We start from the raw sequence: 18,381 nt of genomic DNA, 5'->3' as shown, positions 1-18,381 counted from the left end.
TCATTGTGGAGGTAGAAGTTTATTTCTTCAAGATCTACTCTACAAACTCTACAACCAGGTGTTTGTGCTCTTGCCTGCAGACAATTCAGAGCATCTCCATTTTCCAAGAAAAAAACCCTTGAAAAACACAAACTTTAGATTCAGAAATTCAAATTTTTCAGCTTTTAACCTTCAAACCCATGAAGCAATGCAAATCAAAGACTTAAGTGGAAGTGGTATATGTTTCCTTCCCCCCATCCCATTTCATCTCTTGGCTGGAAAACTTTACCCTCAAAGCAGTGGCTGATTAGAGGGGAGGTCCTGCCTGTCTCACAAAAATCCCACTGCTTTCTATCTTCAGAGAGACTAAAGCCAGACATAGTTAAAGGTGGAAAGTTCTCCTTTAAAAGTTCCTTGCTGTAAGTCACCTTCCAGACCCTCCAACAAGGCCTTTATTTCAAGCCAATTGAAAGTTCTAGATTTTCAGTGATGATTATTAGAATTGAAGAGGGAAGTTCTCACTTATCAAAATGACCCTCAGAAAGCAGGGACTGACTTTTCTTGCATTACTGTCTAATTCAGCATATGGGAAATATAAACAAGCCATACAAAGACTTTACACAGTAAGGTATTTTTGGGGTTTTTTACATTCATTCAGTCGTTCTACAAATAATCATTTCAGGCAGAGAGTTAAAAATATCATACAAAACATGTGTACAACCTCCATCTTACTGCTTAATTTTCTTATTAAAATGCAGAAATTCTCCTTGGCACAATAAAAATATATGTATATATATACACACACAGTTTTGTCTCTGTATTCCAAATATTAATAAAAACATTTTAAATTATTTATTTTGGTTAGCGTGAAATGATGAATAGTAACGGACAAAAGTCCTTTTTTTCTAGAAGGGCTGAGAAAAGTGTGAGTCTGCATCAAAAATAAAATCAGTTGCTTTTAAGAGTAAGATACCTGTTTTAAAAAAAAAACCAACTGAAAAGTTGTGCTGTTTTCATCAACACAGATGTCTTAAGACTTGGTTATTAGAGATGTAAAAGCAAACTGAAAGCCTTTTTCCAATCCCATGAATTTTAAATAATTTAAAAAAAATAAAGTTCTGAAAACCAAGTTCATTCATAAAGGGAAAACAGCAGCTTTCAACTCCACAGAAAAAAAGTATTTTGAGACATTTAGAAAGCAACTTGCATGCTTAAATGAAAACTTATAAAACCAGAGATACATTAAAATAATAAAAGGTGGCACAAAAGCTCTGTTTAACTCAGTCTTCAATATGAAACAAGACAATCAGAAGTGCCTATCCTGACATTTCCCATTACTCAACAGCCTGGGTACCTGCAGGTGGTGGGCTGTACCCACTTTCAACCAGACCCATTTGCAGTTAAATATGCATATTAGGAATTGCTTTTAGGAAGTCAATTAATCACTCTCTTCACTGGAGTCAAAGATGTCACTGAGTCTGAAAGCCTTCTGCTGCTGACTAGCTGCTGAATTGTCAAAACTACAGTGCTTCCCCTCCTTTTTTCTTAACTTTTCTTCAAGTTCTGGGAGCTTCTTTTCATACAGATAATCAATAATTTCTATGAGGGGAAAAAAAAAAAAAAAAAGTAGTTTTAATTGGATGTGTAGAGGAACAGCATCTCACAGACAGAAATTAGGTTGTCAGTGTTAAATGCACAAAATCTCTGTACTGCTCTGTGGTGATCACAGTGGATGTGCAGGGAGATCAGACACAACACAAACATGCAAAGAGAAATTAAAATGCACAGTCATAAAACTTTTCAAGCCAAGGTACTAAAAAGAAGAGGACATTGAAAGTTATAAAAAAGGCATTTAGTAAATAAAGTATAAAGCTGAAGATTTTAGCCAATTAGGAGAAAGCGAACCAGGAAAAAATTGAACTAGAATATGCACCCTCTGAAATTCAACCCGAAGCCTTAAGGAGTATATACAAACAGCTGGCATACTGACCAGAAAAGGTCTTTCTTTTCCATAAAGGGACAGAGGACACTTTCAGCCTATAAAACTTTGCTTGAACATAGGCTCTAGGGACATCTCTGCAAAGAGAAGAGTTAAAAGAATTAGTGGTGCAGGGAGCTATCGTAAAGCTTAATTGTTACTGAGTTACCCATTCCTGGGAGTGATGCCAGCCAAACCCTATCTTAGCTTTAGGGAGAAAGGATGGAATTCAAATAATAATTATCTCATACTATCAAATCATAGTTTTTCCCATTAGTTGATTAACACCTGGAAGCAGATACACAACACTCCAGTACTTGGAATGTTAAGGGTTTCAGATCTTGCAGGCATGGCTTCCTGCTCAGTGCTATGCCAGGATATGCAACTGTCATGTTTCCAAACTAAACACTTCCTATTGCTGTAAAGGTATCAGAACTTTGATTCATCTGCTTTCAGTACCCTTTGTATCCATAAAAAGAGGGAAAGAAGGCTTACCCAATAGCATTACTGAGTTCATCCCAGTTTACTTCACTGGCATCCTCTGCTTTTGTTTCATACAACCTGTGAATGTAAGACAGAAGCAGTTTGCAGGCAGAACTCAAGCCATAATTCAGTGCTCCCAGCTCCCCCAGTCAGAAATTACAGCACATTTTGTCCAGAGAAAGAATGATTGCAAAACATGTATCAAGCTGCAAGCAGGCTGTTTTCGCCCTGCAAACTTTTATAAACACAGCTCAAACAGTGAAAGATACAAAAACATCCCAGTGCTCAGAACTGTACCTTTTAATAAGGTTGATCTTGGCCTGTAATCCATTGCTCCCTCTATATAACTGCTGCCCTTTGGTCAATTTGCTTGTTAAAATTGAATTCCTTTGAAAACACACAAAAACAGGTCTCTATCATTTCAAGAAATTCCAAGCATCAAGATGCTGCTGTGTCACAGAGAGGCAATGTTCTGCCAAGTGACAGGGGGGATTTAAAGGACACAGACACCAATAGAAAGGATAGTCTTGTTTTGCTATGAACATTAAGGCAATTTACAACAGTAAAATTATACATTCAATAGAAGCACACACTTGGCTTTAGCAACAAGCAAAAGCAAGGTAATGCACCTATTCTTTACTACATGAGAGAAAGGATAGTGATTGAGAAAGATACATCACCAACTGCCTAAATATTTTACCATCACCCAGATCCTCAATCGCTGGGGAGCCCCATTTCACAGCCAGGACCTGGAGAACCCCTCCCAGCAATTGGGAAATCCTACAGTGTTTCCACCTGTAGGTGAGGTCTCCAAATTCACCCTGAAAGTGGGTCCAGCTTTTATAGGCCCAAATCAGCAAGTCAAAGTGACTTGATTATATTTTTAGCATGGAAACACCTGGATCTGATGGTACACTTCCCAGCTAGCAGGGGCAGAGGCTTGGCCAGAGCCTAGGCCTGGGCTGGGAGGGCTTCTCCTAAAATATCTTACAAACAAGCTGCTGTTCCTGTCTGTTGGGAAAGTTTCTTAAAATGATACATTTCTTGCAGGTAACTACACAACATTATGTGAAAGTTTCTGAAGCAGCTGGTTTGGTGTTAAACAGCTGGCATAAGAGTCTTGATCATCTGTTTTTACCTAAATAATACTGCTGGTGTTAGTCACACAATGCCCAGGGTTCATCCTGTAAATCAGCTCTGCTGCTCCAGCCTCAGCACATCAGGCAGAAATCAGGCTTTGCTATCACAGCAAGAAGAAAACTTGCCCCAGCTACCAAAGAGTTATTTGTCTCAGACACATCTGCAATGCCTCTTCTGTACTCTACAGTGTCTTATCTGTCCTACCAAATGATCATGATAAAAACCACAGGTTTTACAGAATAAATACTCCCCACTACGCATTTTACTATCTCAGTTTAGTCCAAGCCCTCACCACTTCTGTTTGCACTGTCTCCAATATCGACTTCCCACTTTGGTTTCAATCTCAGTCCATGGCAGTTGCTGGTACAGCTTCTCACGTTCAATCCAGGGATCTGTGCTTGACTGTTCCAGTGAGGAAAGAGAACTTGGATTTTCTGTTTTCAGTTTCCTCCTCATCACCTCCTTCACTGCATTCATTAACTTCTGGGTCTCTTCCTTTGTCCAAGGACCATAATTAATAGCTAAAATTGAAAAACCACCAGGTTTAGGCATAATTTATCATAAATGATTAGGGAAGAAAAGGCAAAAGAGCAAACGATTCACTTTGCATGTTCTTTATTTATAGGACCAACTTCTTAACACATCTTCTAGAAACCCTTCTGCATACCAGACTTGAGAGTTCAGCCTAAACACTAAAGAACAGACTGATCCCCAGTTTTTATCTTTTTAAACCTGGTTGCCAAATTCCTTCTGCCCTCCCTGTGAAATCATCTTATTTAGATGCCAGTTCTGTTCCACATCTTTTCTCTTTTCTTTCAGAAATCTTTCTTATCCCTTCTACATGACAATGCAATCAGTGGTCTGAAGAAAAGGACCACCACTACAAATTAATTAATTTTAAACCCCATACTTGAAGGACTTTTTCTTCATATTTAGGGTACCTACAACGTAAGAGTTCAACTAACAGTAGACATAATTAATTGTTTTTCTTAAAATTACATACCTGACTTGATTTCAGAGAATTTCATAGCAACCGAGAGGTTAGAACGGGACATCAGCTCAGAAATCTTCTTCCAATCATTGCCATGCAGAGCTTGATACTTCTTTAATTTTTCTTTTTCTTCCTTAGTATACCTGGTTGAGAAAATGGGCACAGCTTCAGCTGTAAATTCAAACCATTTCAATCTCTTAAAGAGCTGTATCCCCTCCAGGTGGTCAATGTTAATCATCACTATCAATTCAAGTCACATTTTAGAACAGAGGAATCAATAAGGGAAAATGAACTATCAATTAAGTCACAATAACTGGCACAAATGGGAGAGATGATCTTCATTTATGTCAATTTTTAATTTACAAATAATCAACACAGACTGATATTAACATTCAGAAACACTTTTAAAGTATTCCCTTACCTTCCTTTATAATTATTTGGGTCAAACATCTTCCTTGCTCGGTAATATATCAGCCTCCAGGGTCGGGGTATGCCCTCAGCTGGAAGGTAGAGGATCATTTTTAACAGACATTTCTCACAGTGGTGAGGCCAAAATGAAACAAACCCCAAAACCCAACACCACACATTTTCATGACCGTGCTGTCAACAACAGATTCTTTCCACTCACTCTTGCTACTCACTAGCTACAAACTGCATGGATGGCTGTGCATTTGAGCCAGGTGTAATTAAAATTTAACTGGCATACTGAATACTCCCATTAAAAGAGAGACATGAGACAGCCACCAGGCAGGAGGCTGAGGAGACACTGGGCTTCTGCTTACAGACTGTTTCAACTGGGAGAAGCAGGCAGTGGGGCATCCAGCAAAAACCAAGTGAGGATCTCTCCTGAAGGGAAGATCCACAGAGACCAATCCCTGGGAACACACAACCACCTTGGCCAGCAGTGCCCAGGAGAGGTGACTGCAAGTCACAGAACACTGATGAGACTTTCTGCCAAATCTTCCCAGACTGGAATGAAAGTCAACATCAGGCAAATGTGACGATGCAGAGGGAAGGATTGTGTGTCTGAAATAATCACAGAGGAACAAATCTGTAGTTTGATCCCAATATCCCAATCCATGACAGGCTGCCCTTTACTCTGCCTTGCCTAAGATGATGACACCAAACACACAGAATAAAGCTCCTGGTGCACTGAGAAGATCCCCATGTCTTGGAAAACAGACATGGCTCAATTTCTTCCATCCCCCCTCAGTCCTGCACTTGCCACCTATTTATGTGATCCAGGAACAGGTGACAATTTCAGACAGGACTTAATCAATCACAGCTGCCATTAATAACCTTAATTATAGTTTAGCAAATAACACACTTAAAGCCATAAAGCCCAAATGCAAGTCTGAAAGTCTTTACTGGTCTTGACCACATTTTATCTCTAAACTCTTCCTACTTGAGACCAGATAGCAAGAACAACAGACTGTGCAGATTATCAACTACACCATCTCACAGCTCCTTTTTTAACCAAATTTAGCAACATCAGTGCTTTTCAATAAAAAATTCTTTTACAAAATATGCCATGATATCACCAGGTTGTAGAATACAACATTCAGCTGTCTGAGAATAAATTTAAATACTCACAAATTTTTTCACAAAAATGATGTTCTGTTTTCAGGCGATGGATGGTGTCTTTATCTTCTGGATACCTCGAGGTAAACAGAAGTTTTTCAGCACTGTCTATTCCAGTAAGTGATAGGAACTCTTCAACGTTTTTCTGGATTTGTTTATTTTCCTTCTGGGTAAATCTGCCAAACTTGACAGCAATACCTAAAATATAAATAGGTTAAGAAAAACAAATCAAACCTCAAGTACCATCTCTTGCACATCTCAGGTTTTAGCTTGGGTATAAGAAAAGATCAGCAAATTCTATGGGGTAAAAAGAAAACTGAAAGAGACAAAACCAGCTGGAAATGAGCAATCTACACACAAGTGTGGACTGAAATTTGCCAATGTGGAAGCAGATGCTACGAACAGAGAAAGAGAAAATATGTCAATGGAATGAAGTGAACCAGACTCTGTGGGTGCAACAGACATGACACAAGAAACTTTTCCCTCTGTCAAAGCATTAGCACAGCTGCACAGTCCTTCCTCACTGCAACAGGATTTCAGAGAGCTCACCCTGTTTTTTAAACTCCTTAAATCTCATTAGGTCTCTTCCAGCCATCTTCTTGATTGAACTGTCTGATATATTCTTCACATGAGGAATAAACTCTTCCAGTTCTTGTCTTGCAGTATCCAAATCCATGACTGAAGACGTGACAGAGTCCAGGCCTTCTTCACCATCCAGACTGACCTCATCAGAGGCTGCCAATTCAGCAAAGGAACTGTTCTGCTTCTTCTGCTTCTTCTTTTTATTTGATGCCGAGGGTTTTGGTGTCCTGATATAAAAAAAGGCACAAAATAAAATACACCGCTAGAACTCCACACCAAAGACTTTTTTAACACCTCTACCCTTAAAAGAGTGAACACATTCATTAATTACTGTGTTAATTAGGCACAGCCTGATTTTTTGGTAGCAGGGAAGGCCACAGAAATTCTGTGAGAAGCTGCTGGAAGCTTCCACTATGTCCGACAGAGCCAATCTCTGCTGGCTCTGAAGATGGACACGCTGCTGGCCCAATTAGAGAGGTTGGTAACCCTCTGTGATGCCACATTTAAGAAGGAACTCAAACAGCACACGTGCAGTTTTTTCCAGGGGCAGTGAGCCGCCGCCACCCCGGGGCGTTCTGGCCGGCCCGTGGCCATGTGCTGCTGTGGCCACCACCATCTCGGTGTGGCCTGCGGCGAGCTCTGCCTGCCTGGCTGCCCCTAGCCAGGCCACACCGTGGGCAGAAGGGCAGGGGTGGCAGTGGTGGCTTCTCTTTCCCAGTGCCCCACGTGAGGAGAGGCGTTAAATAACGTCGGTGCCACAGCAGCACCACGCAGTGGTGGGCCCGCCAAGCCGGTGGAGAAAACACGGTGAGCAATTCCCTGATGCAGAACCTAAGGGAAATCAACCCCTCAGCACTGCAGGATGCTGCAAGAATCTTGGAATTGGTGGAATTTGTTGGCAATGGTGCCTATGAGCAGTAGTTTTTCTTCTAGTCGGAGGAAGTGAGGACATGTGAGGGAAAACAACATGGTGGCACCAAGGTCAGTGGAAAGAAAGGGGGAGGAGGTGCTCCAAATGTCAGAGTTGAGATTCCTCTGCAGGCCGTGGTGAGGACCACGGTGAAACAAACTGTCCCCCTGTAATCCATGAAGTCCATGTGGAGTGCAGAATTCCACTTGCAGCCTGTGGGAAAAGTGCTCATGCTGGAGCAGGTGGATGCCAGAGAAAGCTGTAATCCAGTGGGAAACCCGAATAGAGAGAAAGAGGGCCCTTGCTTCCAAAACTAGAGCAGCCTATCCTTAAAAGACTGCACCCCATGGACGAGTGACCCACGCCACAAGAGTTCTGGGAAGACTGTTTGTCTGTGGGAGGGACTCACATTGCAGCAGATTTGGCAGAACTGCTGCTTGGGAAATGAGAACCACGCTGGAGACGTTCACAGAGAACTGTCTCCCTTCTCTGTCTCCCGTGGGAGGGACCCCAGGGCACAGCAGAGAAAAGACTCCTCCCCCTGAGCAAAGAGAAGATCTCGGGTGACAAACTGACCAACCCCCATGGCCCCGTCTCCCTGCACTGTCAGTGGGAAGAAGGGAGGGACTGGGGGAAAAAGGTGTTTTAAAGGCTTCTTTTACTCCTCATCATCCTCCTCTAAAATAATAAATTTACTTTATACCTTTAAATTTGAACCTGTTTTGCCCTTAAAGTGTTTTTTCTCAGTCCTTAACTCATGAGCTCTTAGTTTTTTTTCCCCTCCTTTGCCCAACTACAGCAGAGGAGAGTGAGTGAAGGGTTTTTGTGGGTGCCTGACATTTTAAGCAGTGTCAAACCACAGAACAAAACATTACAGAAGAAAAAATACTTCACACATCCACTGCCTTGCATTTCCAACCTTTTAACATAATCGAAAAATTGTAATTTAGTACCAAATTTCTATACTTAAAATAATCAAGGAGCTTTCTGAAGTTCTGAAAATCCAAAGAACTCTCACCCATGGGCATACTGAAGAAATAATGTCTCTTGCTACCACTGGCACTCAGATTTTTTCCATCTGTCTCTTACTAGTGCTCCTGTTTTGTGTTCTAGACACTGTAAAGGCATCAAGAACTACTTACATGAGCATTTATTTGCATAGAACATTAAATTGTTTAGCTGACCTTACTAGCTGCTTGGTTAAAATGCACATGTTCCCTAAAAATATCAAGTTTAAAAAACGAAAACCCTTTCTTTTCCCCCCACTTTTCTTTTTTTAAAATGTGAATTGTTTGCACGTAAATTATTTCTACACCTACAGTTTTAAAGAGGAGAAAAGAGCCTACACGGAAGGCAATGGTGGTGCATTCCTCAAAATTGTTATTGTATCTCCACAAGAAAGCTGAGCATTTAAAGTAGATCTCTAATGCCTCAATATGCTGTACAAGCTGAAAGTTTTTCTTTAAAACACATACAAAACAGAATGATGAAAAATCTGGGACCCAAATAACCTGAAAGGAACATATCTGAGGAGTGGAGGAAGGAAAAAACCCCACAAACAAAACCTAAACTTACATCATGTCACACTCCGAAGAGCTTTCTTCCATGACAACAGTGCTGCTTTTTTTGGCCTTTTTAGCATGTGCTGGAGTCTTTTCAGCTGCTTTACTGGGTGTAGAAAAATCAGCAGGAACCTCCATGGAGACCTCACTGATGGCAGAAGCAGCATCACAGTCCCCATCCTCGCCTACAGGTGAAGGGCACCCCCTGTGCCCCCTGCTCTGCTCTGAGGATGACAGCAGTGACTGCTCAGCTGCTCCGTCTGTGTCTTTCTGCACATCCTGAGCACTGCCCTCTCTCCTCTTCTTCCTCTTCTTTTTGGATTTCTCTTTGTGGCCCTTGCTGTGTTCCTCCGAGGGAGGCAGCTCACACACCTCGTCCGCTTCAGGCAGCTTTGCTTTCTTTTTCTTCTTAGCTTTTTTAAAATAAACATAATCAGCAGCATCCTGCTGGCAGTCCTGGGTGCTGTACTGGTTCACAGGGACACAGGTGACATCGCTGTGCTCATCAGTGCTCTCGTTACTCTTCCGCTTCCTCTTCTTCTTGGGGGAAGCAGCTGCTCCAGTCCCATTGCTCATTTCATGTTCCAGTCTCACACAGTAATTATCTATCAAAGCCTGCTGCTTCTCACCCTTTTCTTTCAGCTTTTTTTTCTTTTTCCTGCCCTCCCCACGCTGTGCTGCTGCATCTTCAAACAGCAGCGGGGAAGCGCGGCCGAGCTCTGGAGCCTCTTCACTTTCAGCATTTTCGTGTTTGTTCTTGTACCCATTGTGTTTCCTCTTCTTCTTTTTCTTCTTCTTGACAAAATCCTGGACTTGAAAATCACCTGCACGAGCTTTGCCTTTCATTTTTTCCCCCTTAAATAAAAGAGAGGAGTTTTATTGAAGCGTTGTAATTTATACACTGTTACATACAGTAAAAATAAGCCAAAACACCCCCCTCAAAACCCAACAAAAAGCACAAAACCCACCCAAAACCTTCTAAATTAAAAACTCATTTTTATCTTAGATGCTTACTTTTTAATCCAGCTAGTTTTGTAAAGTGCCCAGGAAAAACTGATGCCTTCTTTGTCAACCAGATGTGCATCACAGCTGCCCTCACCCTTCAAGGTACCTTGCTGCAACAACAAAAGACACACTTTAATAAATTTAATAATTACTAGCTTTGATTTTGAATAATTAAGCCGCGTCAGACTGTTGTGTTCAACTCAGCTTTCAGCACTGAAACAGCAACAAGCTAAAAGCAACTGAGAAATATGAGACTAATCAGCACTAAACCCAAAATTCTCTAATTAGAGGTTTCTGACGGGCTCTGCTCGAGCCCAAGCCGAGCTCAGCCCTGCCGGATCTGTCCGGCAGAGGCCAATTCCTGCAGAACACAGTCACCCAGAGCACGCAGGAAGCATTTTTAGCACATTTTCCACAGCCAGCACATACGAAACGCTCACCGCGCAACACCCCCGGCACGTTTGAAACACGCGCCCTTGAATTTCGCATCCCCAGAGCAGTTCGCACCACCGGCCGATACCGGGCATCCCCATCTCACCACCGAGGGGAACGAGCGGCCCCGAAGGCTCTGTGGAGCTCCAACCACAAGCCCAGACACCGATAAACCCCAGCTAAGAACGGGCGTACGGCCGGCCCGGGCCCCGCCGCTCCCCTCCGCCGCCCTGGGGCTACCGAGGGAGACTCCCAGCACATGCACAGAGCTCTCGGCAGCCTCGGGCTGAGGGGCAGCCCCGGGCTGAGGGACACCCGCAGCCCCTCCGGGACCCCCCCGCTCCCCGTCCCCCCCGGGCCTCCCGCTACCTCCACGCGGTGTCCGCCCGCGCCGCCAGTCCCCCGCGCCCCGCCGCCGGACCATCCGTTCCCCTGGCGGAAGCGACCCCAGCCGGACCCATCAGAGCGGCGCACCGCCCGTTGCCTGGAAACCGATGCCGCCGCGCGCGCCACGAGTTGGGTGCGAGAACCCCGGAGCCGGGACCGGCACTGGAACCGGCACTGGAACCGGCACTGGAACCAGGACCGGGACCGGGACCGCCAAGAGAGCCCGGAACCGGCACCGGGACCGCCGACACCTCCCCCGGCACCACGACCAGGACTGGGACCGGGACTGCCGAGAGAGCCCCGCACCGGGACCGGCCCCCGGTGCCATGGCGGGCGGCAGAGCGGGGTCCCGGCGGCGGCCGATGACTTTGGCCGAGGCAGGCCCGGGCACGGAGAACGAGCGGCTGGGGGTGGTCCGGCTCAGCATGCTGCGCAACCCGCTAATCCTCAAGGTCAGCCCCGCGACCCCCGTTCCCTCCGCCCCCGAGCCCAGCCCCGGCACGGCCACCCCCCATCCCCCCGCGAACAGAACCCCGGGGGGTGGGCGGTCACAGTCCCTGCGGGCAGCTGCACAGCGGAGAAGTTTTCCCTTAAAGCGGTTAAAACCAGTTTTTTCCCCGTTGATTGACATGACAAGGAAATCGTGTTTCCCCGCTGCTCCTTCACAAGCGTGGTCGTGTTTTAAACACGCGGCGGTCCCCAGCTGGTGATGGGCACAGAGGAGAATGGGTTCTCCCTCCGAGGATCGGGCGTTTTCCCAAGTTTCCATAGTCTCACGGTTTGGGAAGTTCTTGGGGACGGGGACCGAGGTGTCACTGGGGCTGCTTTCCATCCCAGACACAGCAGAGGGGTCCCGGGGCGGGGGTCACACAAACTGTATCCACCTAAATTACCACCAGCAGTGGAAGGGGCTGCCCAGGGAGGTGGTGGAAGGCACCATTCCTGAAGGAGTCCAAGGAACGCCTTGCACTCAGTGCTCTGGTCTGGGTGACAAGGTGGGGATCAGTCACAGGTTGGACTCGATGGTCTTGGAGGTCTTTTCCACCCTGATTCTGTGGTTCTGTAATTAGGATTGCTGTGGAGGTTCTGGTCCCTTCACAAACTCCTGGCACTTCTCAACTTGTTCATCCCACTCGTACCCCCACCCTGTGCACCGGCTGAGCTCGGGGTGTGGCTCGGAAAGTTTTAAGCATCTCGCTTCGTTTGGTTCCTCCTCCTCGACACTCACACCCCCAGCGAGTCACGCTTTAACCCCCGCCTCCGCCGGCCCCCTGCTCGCCGAGCAGCAGCTGAAGTGCGGCTCTCATCCCCTGGATGGCACTCTCAGAACGGCTTCGTGCCCGAGCCCTGAGCCCTCCCCGCGCTCGGGGCCGGGGAACGCGGCGGGCGCAGCTCCCGCAGCCGGCACCGAGCGCTTGGACCGGCTGCTCTTTGCCCTTTCCGTGCCAGGGCAGCCGCTCCTGCTCCCAAGCTTTGTTTCCCCGCCGATGGCGCTTAAACCGCGGCTTTCCAGCCGGAGTTCGGCTCTTCAGCTCCCTCAGTAATCGCACCCCTGCACCGCCAGGCGTGGAAGTTGGCCGTTAAATTTTGGAATTTGGAATATCACTGGAAATTCGAGACTTTGCAATATTGAATACCTTCTTTTGTTTTCTTATGAAACTCTAAAAATCTATCTGGATATTTTGTCAGGCAAAGAAAAAAAAGCAGGTTTTGCCTCAGAACTCCGAAGTGGCTTCACTTTTTCAAATCCACAATTTCTACTTTCTTTCTTTTCTCTGTTTCCTAAGTTTGATGGGAAGGATAACTGTTGCAGAGCATCCTGGCGGTAGGAATGCTGAGCAATTTAAAATCGTGGGGTGTTTTAATAAGACACAATCTGGATTTCTGCAATCTGGTGAAACTAAAATTTGAGCAAGTTTTTGGGGAAAAAAATAGAGTTAAATTTCTGAACAATTTCTGTTCTCTCAGGGCTTCCTTGCAGGGGGGTGTCTGCTGGTAGGGATGTGAGGAGATCTGCATCCACCCGATGCAATCCTTGAGCATGGAGTAAGTGGGGTGTTAACAGGGATGCTTTTACCCTTGGAACCAGCAGTAATTCCACTTCATGGGAGGTTCTGCTGCAAACTTTGTGCAGCAAACTGCTGCCCCCCTGCCAGTTGCCCCAGGGAGTACTGAATTGACCAGGGTGAATTCAGCAGCCTGTCTGCCAGGAGGTGACAGGGTGGGGTGGCAGTTCACTGGATAAACGCTGGCACTGCACGCAGCAGTGGTGACACACTTACAGCATCGGCCCTCTGCCATTCGTCCTCCTCCTGCCTCCAGCTGCAGCCTGGAATCTCTTCCTCCCCAGGGCAGCCCTGGGGACCAGGCATTCTGAAGAGAATGGCCAGCAGGTCCCAACCCTCATGCTGTGCAGTGCCACCTGAAACTGAAGGACACAAAGATAGTTTAGAAGAAAAGGACAAAAGGTTTGGAGACCACTGCAGCCGAGGGAGGGCACGAGGAGCACACAGCTCCGACAGCTGCCAGTGAGGTTCTCTGGTCAGCAAATACACAAGAACCTGAGGCCCAGTAGAGATGGATGGGACACTCAGTCCCTGATCTTCCTCCAAATAGCACTCAGACCCCAAAACCCTGGTCCAAGTGTGACAGACCCCCTACTTTGCAGCAGCCAACAACAGGACTCCCTGCTTTCTCTTTCAATTCTCTTTTATATCTTCTAGATACCCAAACAAGACCCCTGCCCAGACTGTGTTTCTGGCTGAGCCTCCTGCCCCAGCTCTGCCCAGCCCCAGCCTCCCACCAGGACATGTCCACACACACTGGCTATCACAGATTTAAACTGTCATCCTCTCACAAAAAGATTTCTAGGGATGAATGCTCTGTTTCTCTGCTAGAGTGTATGATGTGTTTTAATTAAGCAAGGAGTTAATTTAGTTATCAATATTTATTTGCTTGCAGGATAAAACTGAGGAAAGCATTTCATCTACTGATGCCAGTAAAAATCTGAGCAAAGCACTTTTGGTCTGTTTCCACCAGTAAAAGCCTTAGCCAAGCACTTTTCCAGTACAAACTTACTGAAAACTTCTGTGTTACAAAAATAAACCAGCTCTGGGCAGGAAATACGAGTTTACCACATTTAACCCCTGGCATGCTCAACACAAACTTCAGAAATAGTCACCCATGGCAGCTTGGTTACATTCATAGTAATATTTTCTGGAAAATATGGTACAATTAAGTTCAACGTATCACTGACAAAGTCACTGTCACCAGCAAGGAGTTGGATTTGCCTTCCCTGGTGTGTGAAGGTAAATGGGAAATCCAGATCCATGTGCCAAAGCATCCACTTACCTGTTCAGGTGGAGCCAGGGGAAATGCAGAGAGCAGGGAACTGCTCTCCACGAAAAGCCCGCAGAGATGAGAAGCATCTGGCTCACCTTCAGAGCCCCTACTGCTGCTCCCAGCATTGAAAAGTTGTTTCCAAACTGGCAGTTCTGAGGAGGAAGAGGAGGAGGATGGTGCTGCTGCTCTGCTGGCCAGGAAAGGCTGGCACCAGGTCCCACTCCAGACTGCAGGAAAAGCAGATTTAACAAACAGAACCACTGGAATGTGCAGTATTTGTTTTACAAGCTTGTTATTTACATGACAACTGATGCCAGGCTGTCTTTATTGGTCTGAATGCCAGGGCATTTAGGGTTCATTTTCCTAAGATTTCCTCTACAGGCCCAAGGGATGGAATTTTTTCTTTTATTCCAAATGAGATTGAACAGAAGCTACAGGATTCAGGCAATAAAATTCCAGCAGCTACAATATCCAGAAGAAAAAGATATGATCCTAACAGCTCACAAAACCACAGGAACTGGCACATTGATAGCCTTGGCTTTGGAATTCCCAGCAAAGGAAGGATTAGCCAGGCCAGGGAGAGTGAACTGCCCTTTTTGGTGGCTGAAGGGGATGCACAGAACTTTCCCTGGGCTCATGCAGGAGCCTGCTCCATGCCCAGGGAGAGCAGCTCCCTGTGGGTGACAGCAGGGCACCAGCCAGGTGACCAAGGGACTCCACTCCCCACGTGGGTACCAAGTAAAGGCAGAAATCACCCACCATGTTTTCCTTTTTCCTTTCCTGCCTCTTGAAGCTCATCATGAAGTATTTCTGAGCTGTCTGATTGTCACAGAGCAAGACACTGCTGAGAATTGTTGCAAAATAATTTTGGTTTCTGGAATGATCCATAGGATGGACACTACAAAAGCAAGGAGGGGAATTTTGTCAAACATCAGGAACAAAGAAAAGAAAAAGCTGTAATTAAGCAAGAGACAAAGATGGACAAGTGCATGGTGTGAAAAAGAGTATTACAACTTTGAGCTGTAAACTGCATCATCACAAACATCTCTTGGAACAGGAATTACTGAAAAGGCAGGTTTTCCATCACTCTGAAGCTTTTATTAATAGACCTGGACTGTGGCTGCAACAGGGCTTTTACACCCGAATGCTGTGCTTCATGTTTGAGCCTTTAGCCCTCAGCTTCCTGGGTGGTTTGGGGTTTTTTTTAACATTCTCTCCAAATCCACTCATCTTCTTTATCTCTTCTGGCACCAGCCTGCCGAGGAGTCAAGGTGAACTCGGCACTGGTGAGGAATGGGACTGACAAGAGCAAAATCGTTCCCTTTCCACGGAGCACCCACACAGCCCAGGTAGGGCTGTCAGGTCCCCTTGTCTCTGTTCCCCTCAAGGGATCTGGGGTTCAGCCACAGCCAGGATCTCACAGCTGCTTTCACATGAACAGACCCCCCCCATGCTGCAAACTGCTGATCACAAGCCTGTGAGGCAGCTTCCAGAGGATTTGGATACCTTGCCTCAGGTGTTAGCTATGATGATTTAAATAACTCTGTTCCCACCCCTAACCTGCTCACAGCTGTTGGGGATCAATCCATCTATTGGAAACTTCCTCAGAGAGCAGATTTTAGTTTGTCTGTCTCTCCCCTGTAACACAGAGCAAAGTAGCCATAACTATCACGAGCTGTATTTGAAACAAGGTTGTCTTATTTGGTGTTAATTATACTCTTTACCTCAAATCACTGCATGTGCTGAGCATCCTGCCTTCTGTGCTTGCTGCTTGGGGACACTGAGGTTTAATTAGTGTTTATGCAGCATTTTGTGTGCTTATTACTATTATTATTGTATCACAAGTACTATTATATTTTTGCAATCTAAGACCAGTGTTGTGCTTTTAAAAATGTATTCTGAAATGTCTATGCAGTACCTCAATAATTCATTAGAGAAATAAACTAATGAAGGGCTGGTTAGTCAAATAATCGTTAGGTTTGGTTCTGAGCTTTCCTTCCAATGCTCTGACTTCTAAGGGTTTTCTTCTCAGCATGAACTCATTTAAGATTTTAAATGAATTATTTGGTACACTAAAAATTAAACTCCTTATGAGCTTTAGTGCCCTCCCATATTTTGCACAGGCACTGCTAAAATAAATAAGGTACTTCCAAGAGGCAAGTAAACATTCTGCATGAATGAAAGTAGTGGGTTTTTACTCCTGGTTGTTGGAACACAGGCTCCAAAGCTCCAGCTGTGACTCAGCAGGCAGAGGGACAGCCCCAGCAGCACTGGGCCTTGGGAGCTGCTCACTCCCAAGATCCACAGGCAGGATGTAAAATCAAGCAAAAGGGCATTTTGATCCTTTATGTGAACAAAACAATGCAAATTGGTGAGACTAATAAGCCCAGAAACATTACAAGGTGAATGCCTTTTATGTTTGTGAAAATCTTCTATGTTTATTTGCCTAATACAATGGAAATAGAGCTTCAAAGGCTCTTTGATTTAAAAGTGCATTATTGAAGTCAACCAGCACAATAATAATGGTTAGACCAAATTGTTGCATTATGACCCTAATAGCAGTGTTGTCAGAGCAGAGAATATCTGTACAGCCTCTTGCCTGACTTGGTGGGGCTGTAAAAACAAAAATTAAGCCAAAGGATGAGAGGATGTGGCCAGGATAGGGAAAAAACTAAAATGAAAAGGGTCACAAATAGATCCATACATTCACAGTGCATCCAGAGCTGCCACAGGCTATAAATTTTTATGATGAACCTAAAACTCAGGCTTTATTCTCAGAAAGATTTAAGAAACTTTGGGGGAAAGCCACCACCCATTTTTAGAGCTACCCCCAAACCACACTAAACCAAGAGATGATTTTCAGACTAATTCAACTGAAGGCACCACGCAGAAGGTCAGGGATATCCCAAATCCCACTAATGTGCCCTTAACCCACCAACCCTTCTTCAGGGACACTGAGCCCAGCAGGCTGAGAGCAGCACCAGAGACCCAGCTAAAACTTGTAAGAGCACAGCAATATCTCTGCCCTCTTTCCATCCTCAGCTTCCCACTCCAATACCAATAAATATTCTCCTTTCCTGGAAGAGGCATCAGAAAGTGCCCTGAGCAGAGAGGAAAAGCTGGTGGGGGCTCAGAGAGGATATTGCTGGACAGGAGGGTGTTGGGCAGGTAACCAGTGGGCAGCTGCCCAAGGAGAAGGTGAAAAGCTCTTTATTTTTAAACCTTTCCTATGATCATTCCCCTCTTTTTGAGTGCAGCCTAGCAGAATGTAGAGCAAAGAGAACACGTTGTTGGCAGTCGCAGAGACCAGCATTTTCAGTTCCTGATTTTTGGGAGTTTTTAGCCACACTTTCCCCAAGGGCAGATTGCTTTCCATGCAAATTCTTAGAGATGCTCTTATGCCTAATTATTGAATTTGAGAAGCCTTTCTCATCTTGCAGGGATTGTTTTGTTCTTGCTTGGCTGCTCACATTGTACAGATTAGACAGAACCTGCATTTCTGAAAATATTTTCTTTTTTAACCATTTGTACTTTATAAGATAAATTACACTGACTTTCCTACTCACATTTATTTGAAGTAGCAAAGATAAATGCAAGTGGGACCTGCTGCTAGATTTCCAACAACAGCCTGTAAGAAAACTTCAATATCAAGGGAAATATCTCTAGTTTGATTTGTTTAAGCAAACCAACACAAGGTTTGTGCCTAAAAATCTTGCAAGTGAAACCTGATTAAAAATAATAGTCTCACTCCCAGGCTGGGGGGATAAAAATCAGCAAAGCAAACACAGTGAACCTTGTATTGCTTCTTAAAGAGCAAACCAGTCTGAAAAATAATGCTGCTTTTAACCAGGAGCTTTGGGCTGCTCGCCCAGGTAGAAGAACCCCTTTGTTTGCTGCTTTTCAACTTCCCAACATCCCTTCACATTTGCTCTCTCCATCACCCTCCTGCACTGCCCAGCCCCTCCAGTGGCTCCCAGGGGATTCCAGTGGGCTGGTCAGGACTGTAACT

The 18,381-nt window shown here is 45.2% G+C and overlaps 2 protein-coding genes across 3 annotated transcripts in view; one reads left to right on the top strand and one right to left on the bottom strand.

The window, feature by feature from the left end:
* Positions 1–11,089, bottom strand: TTF1 (transcription termination factor 1). Of its 2 annotated transcripts, none has more exons than XM_010397764.4 (12): positions 10,652–10,858; positions 10,221–10,321; positions 9,220–10,061; positions 6,702–6,961; positions 6,165–6,350; positions 4,993–5,071; positions 4,584–4,714; positions 3,873–4,101; positions 2,738–2,827; positions 2,453–2,518; positions 1,970–2,055; positions 1–1,578 (listed from the first exon to the last, which is right to left on the bottom strand). In XM_010397764.4, exons 3-12 carry the CDS (start codon positions 10,050–10,052, stop codon positions 1,418–1,420), a joined length of 2,121 nt encoding a protein of 706 aa, XP_010396066.3. In that variant the 5' UTR covers positions 10,053–10,061; positions 10,221–10,321; positions 10,652–10,858; the 3' UTR covers positions 1–1,417. The 2 variants fall into 2 exon arrangements, with proteins under 2 accessions (XP_010396066.3, XP_039417730.1); XM_039561796.1 differs by lacking the exon at positions 10,652–10,858 and adding an exon at positions 11,013–11,089 and having other exon boundaries at positions 4–1,578.
* CFAP77 (cilia and flagella associated protein 77) overlaps positions 11,045–18,381 on the top strand; it is a 57,349-nt gene continuing 50,012 nt past the window's right edge. Inside the window, exon 1 of the mRNA XM_039561798.1 lies at positions 11,045–11,482. Coding sequence (XP_039417732.1) covers positions 11,138–11,482 — 345 coding nt within the window. The 5' untranslated portion in view covers positions 11,045–11,137. The remainder of the gene's footprint in view (positions 11,483–18,381) is intronic.

This window comes from Corvus cornix, chromosome 17 (assembly GCF_000738735.6).
Source record: "Corvus cornix cornix isolate S_Up_H32 chromosome 17, ASM73873v5, whole genome shotgun sequence".
NCBI lineage: Eukaryota > Metazoa > Chordata > Aves > Passeriformes > Corvidae > Corvus > Corvus cornix.
Note: the sequence above shows the minus strand (reverse complement) of the source record. Positions and strands in the feature narration are given on the sequence as shown.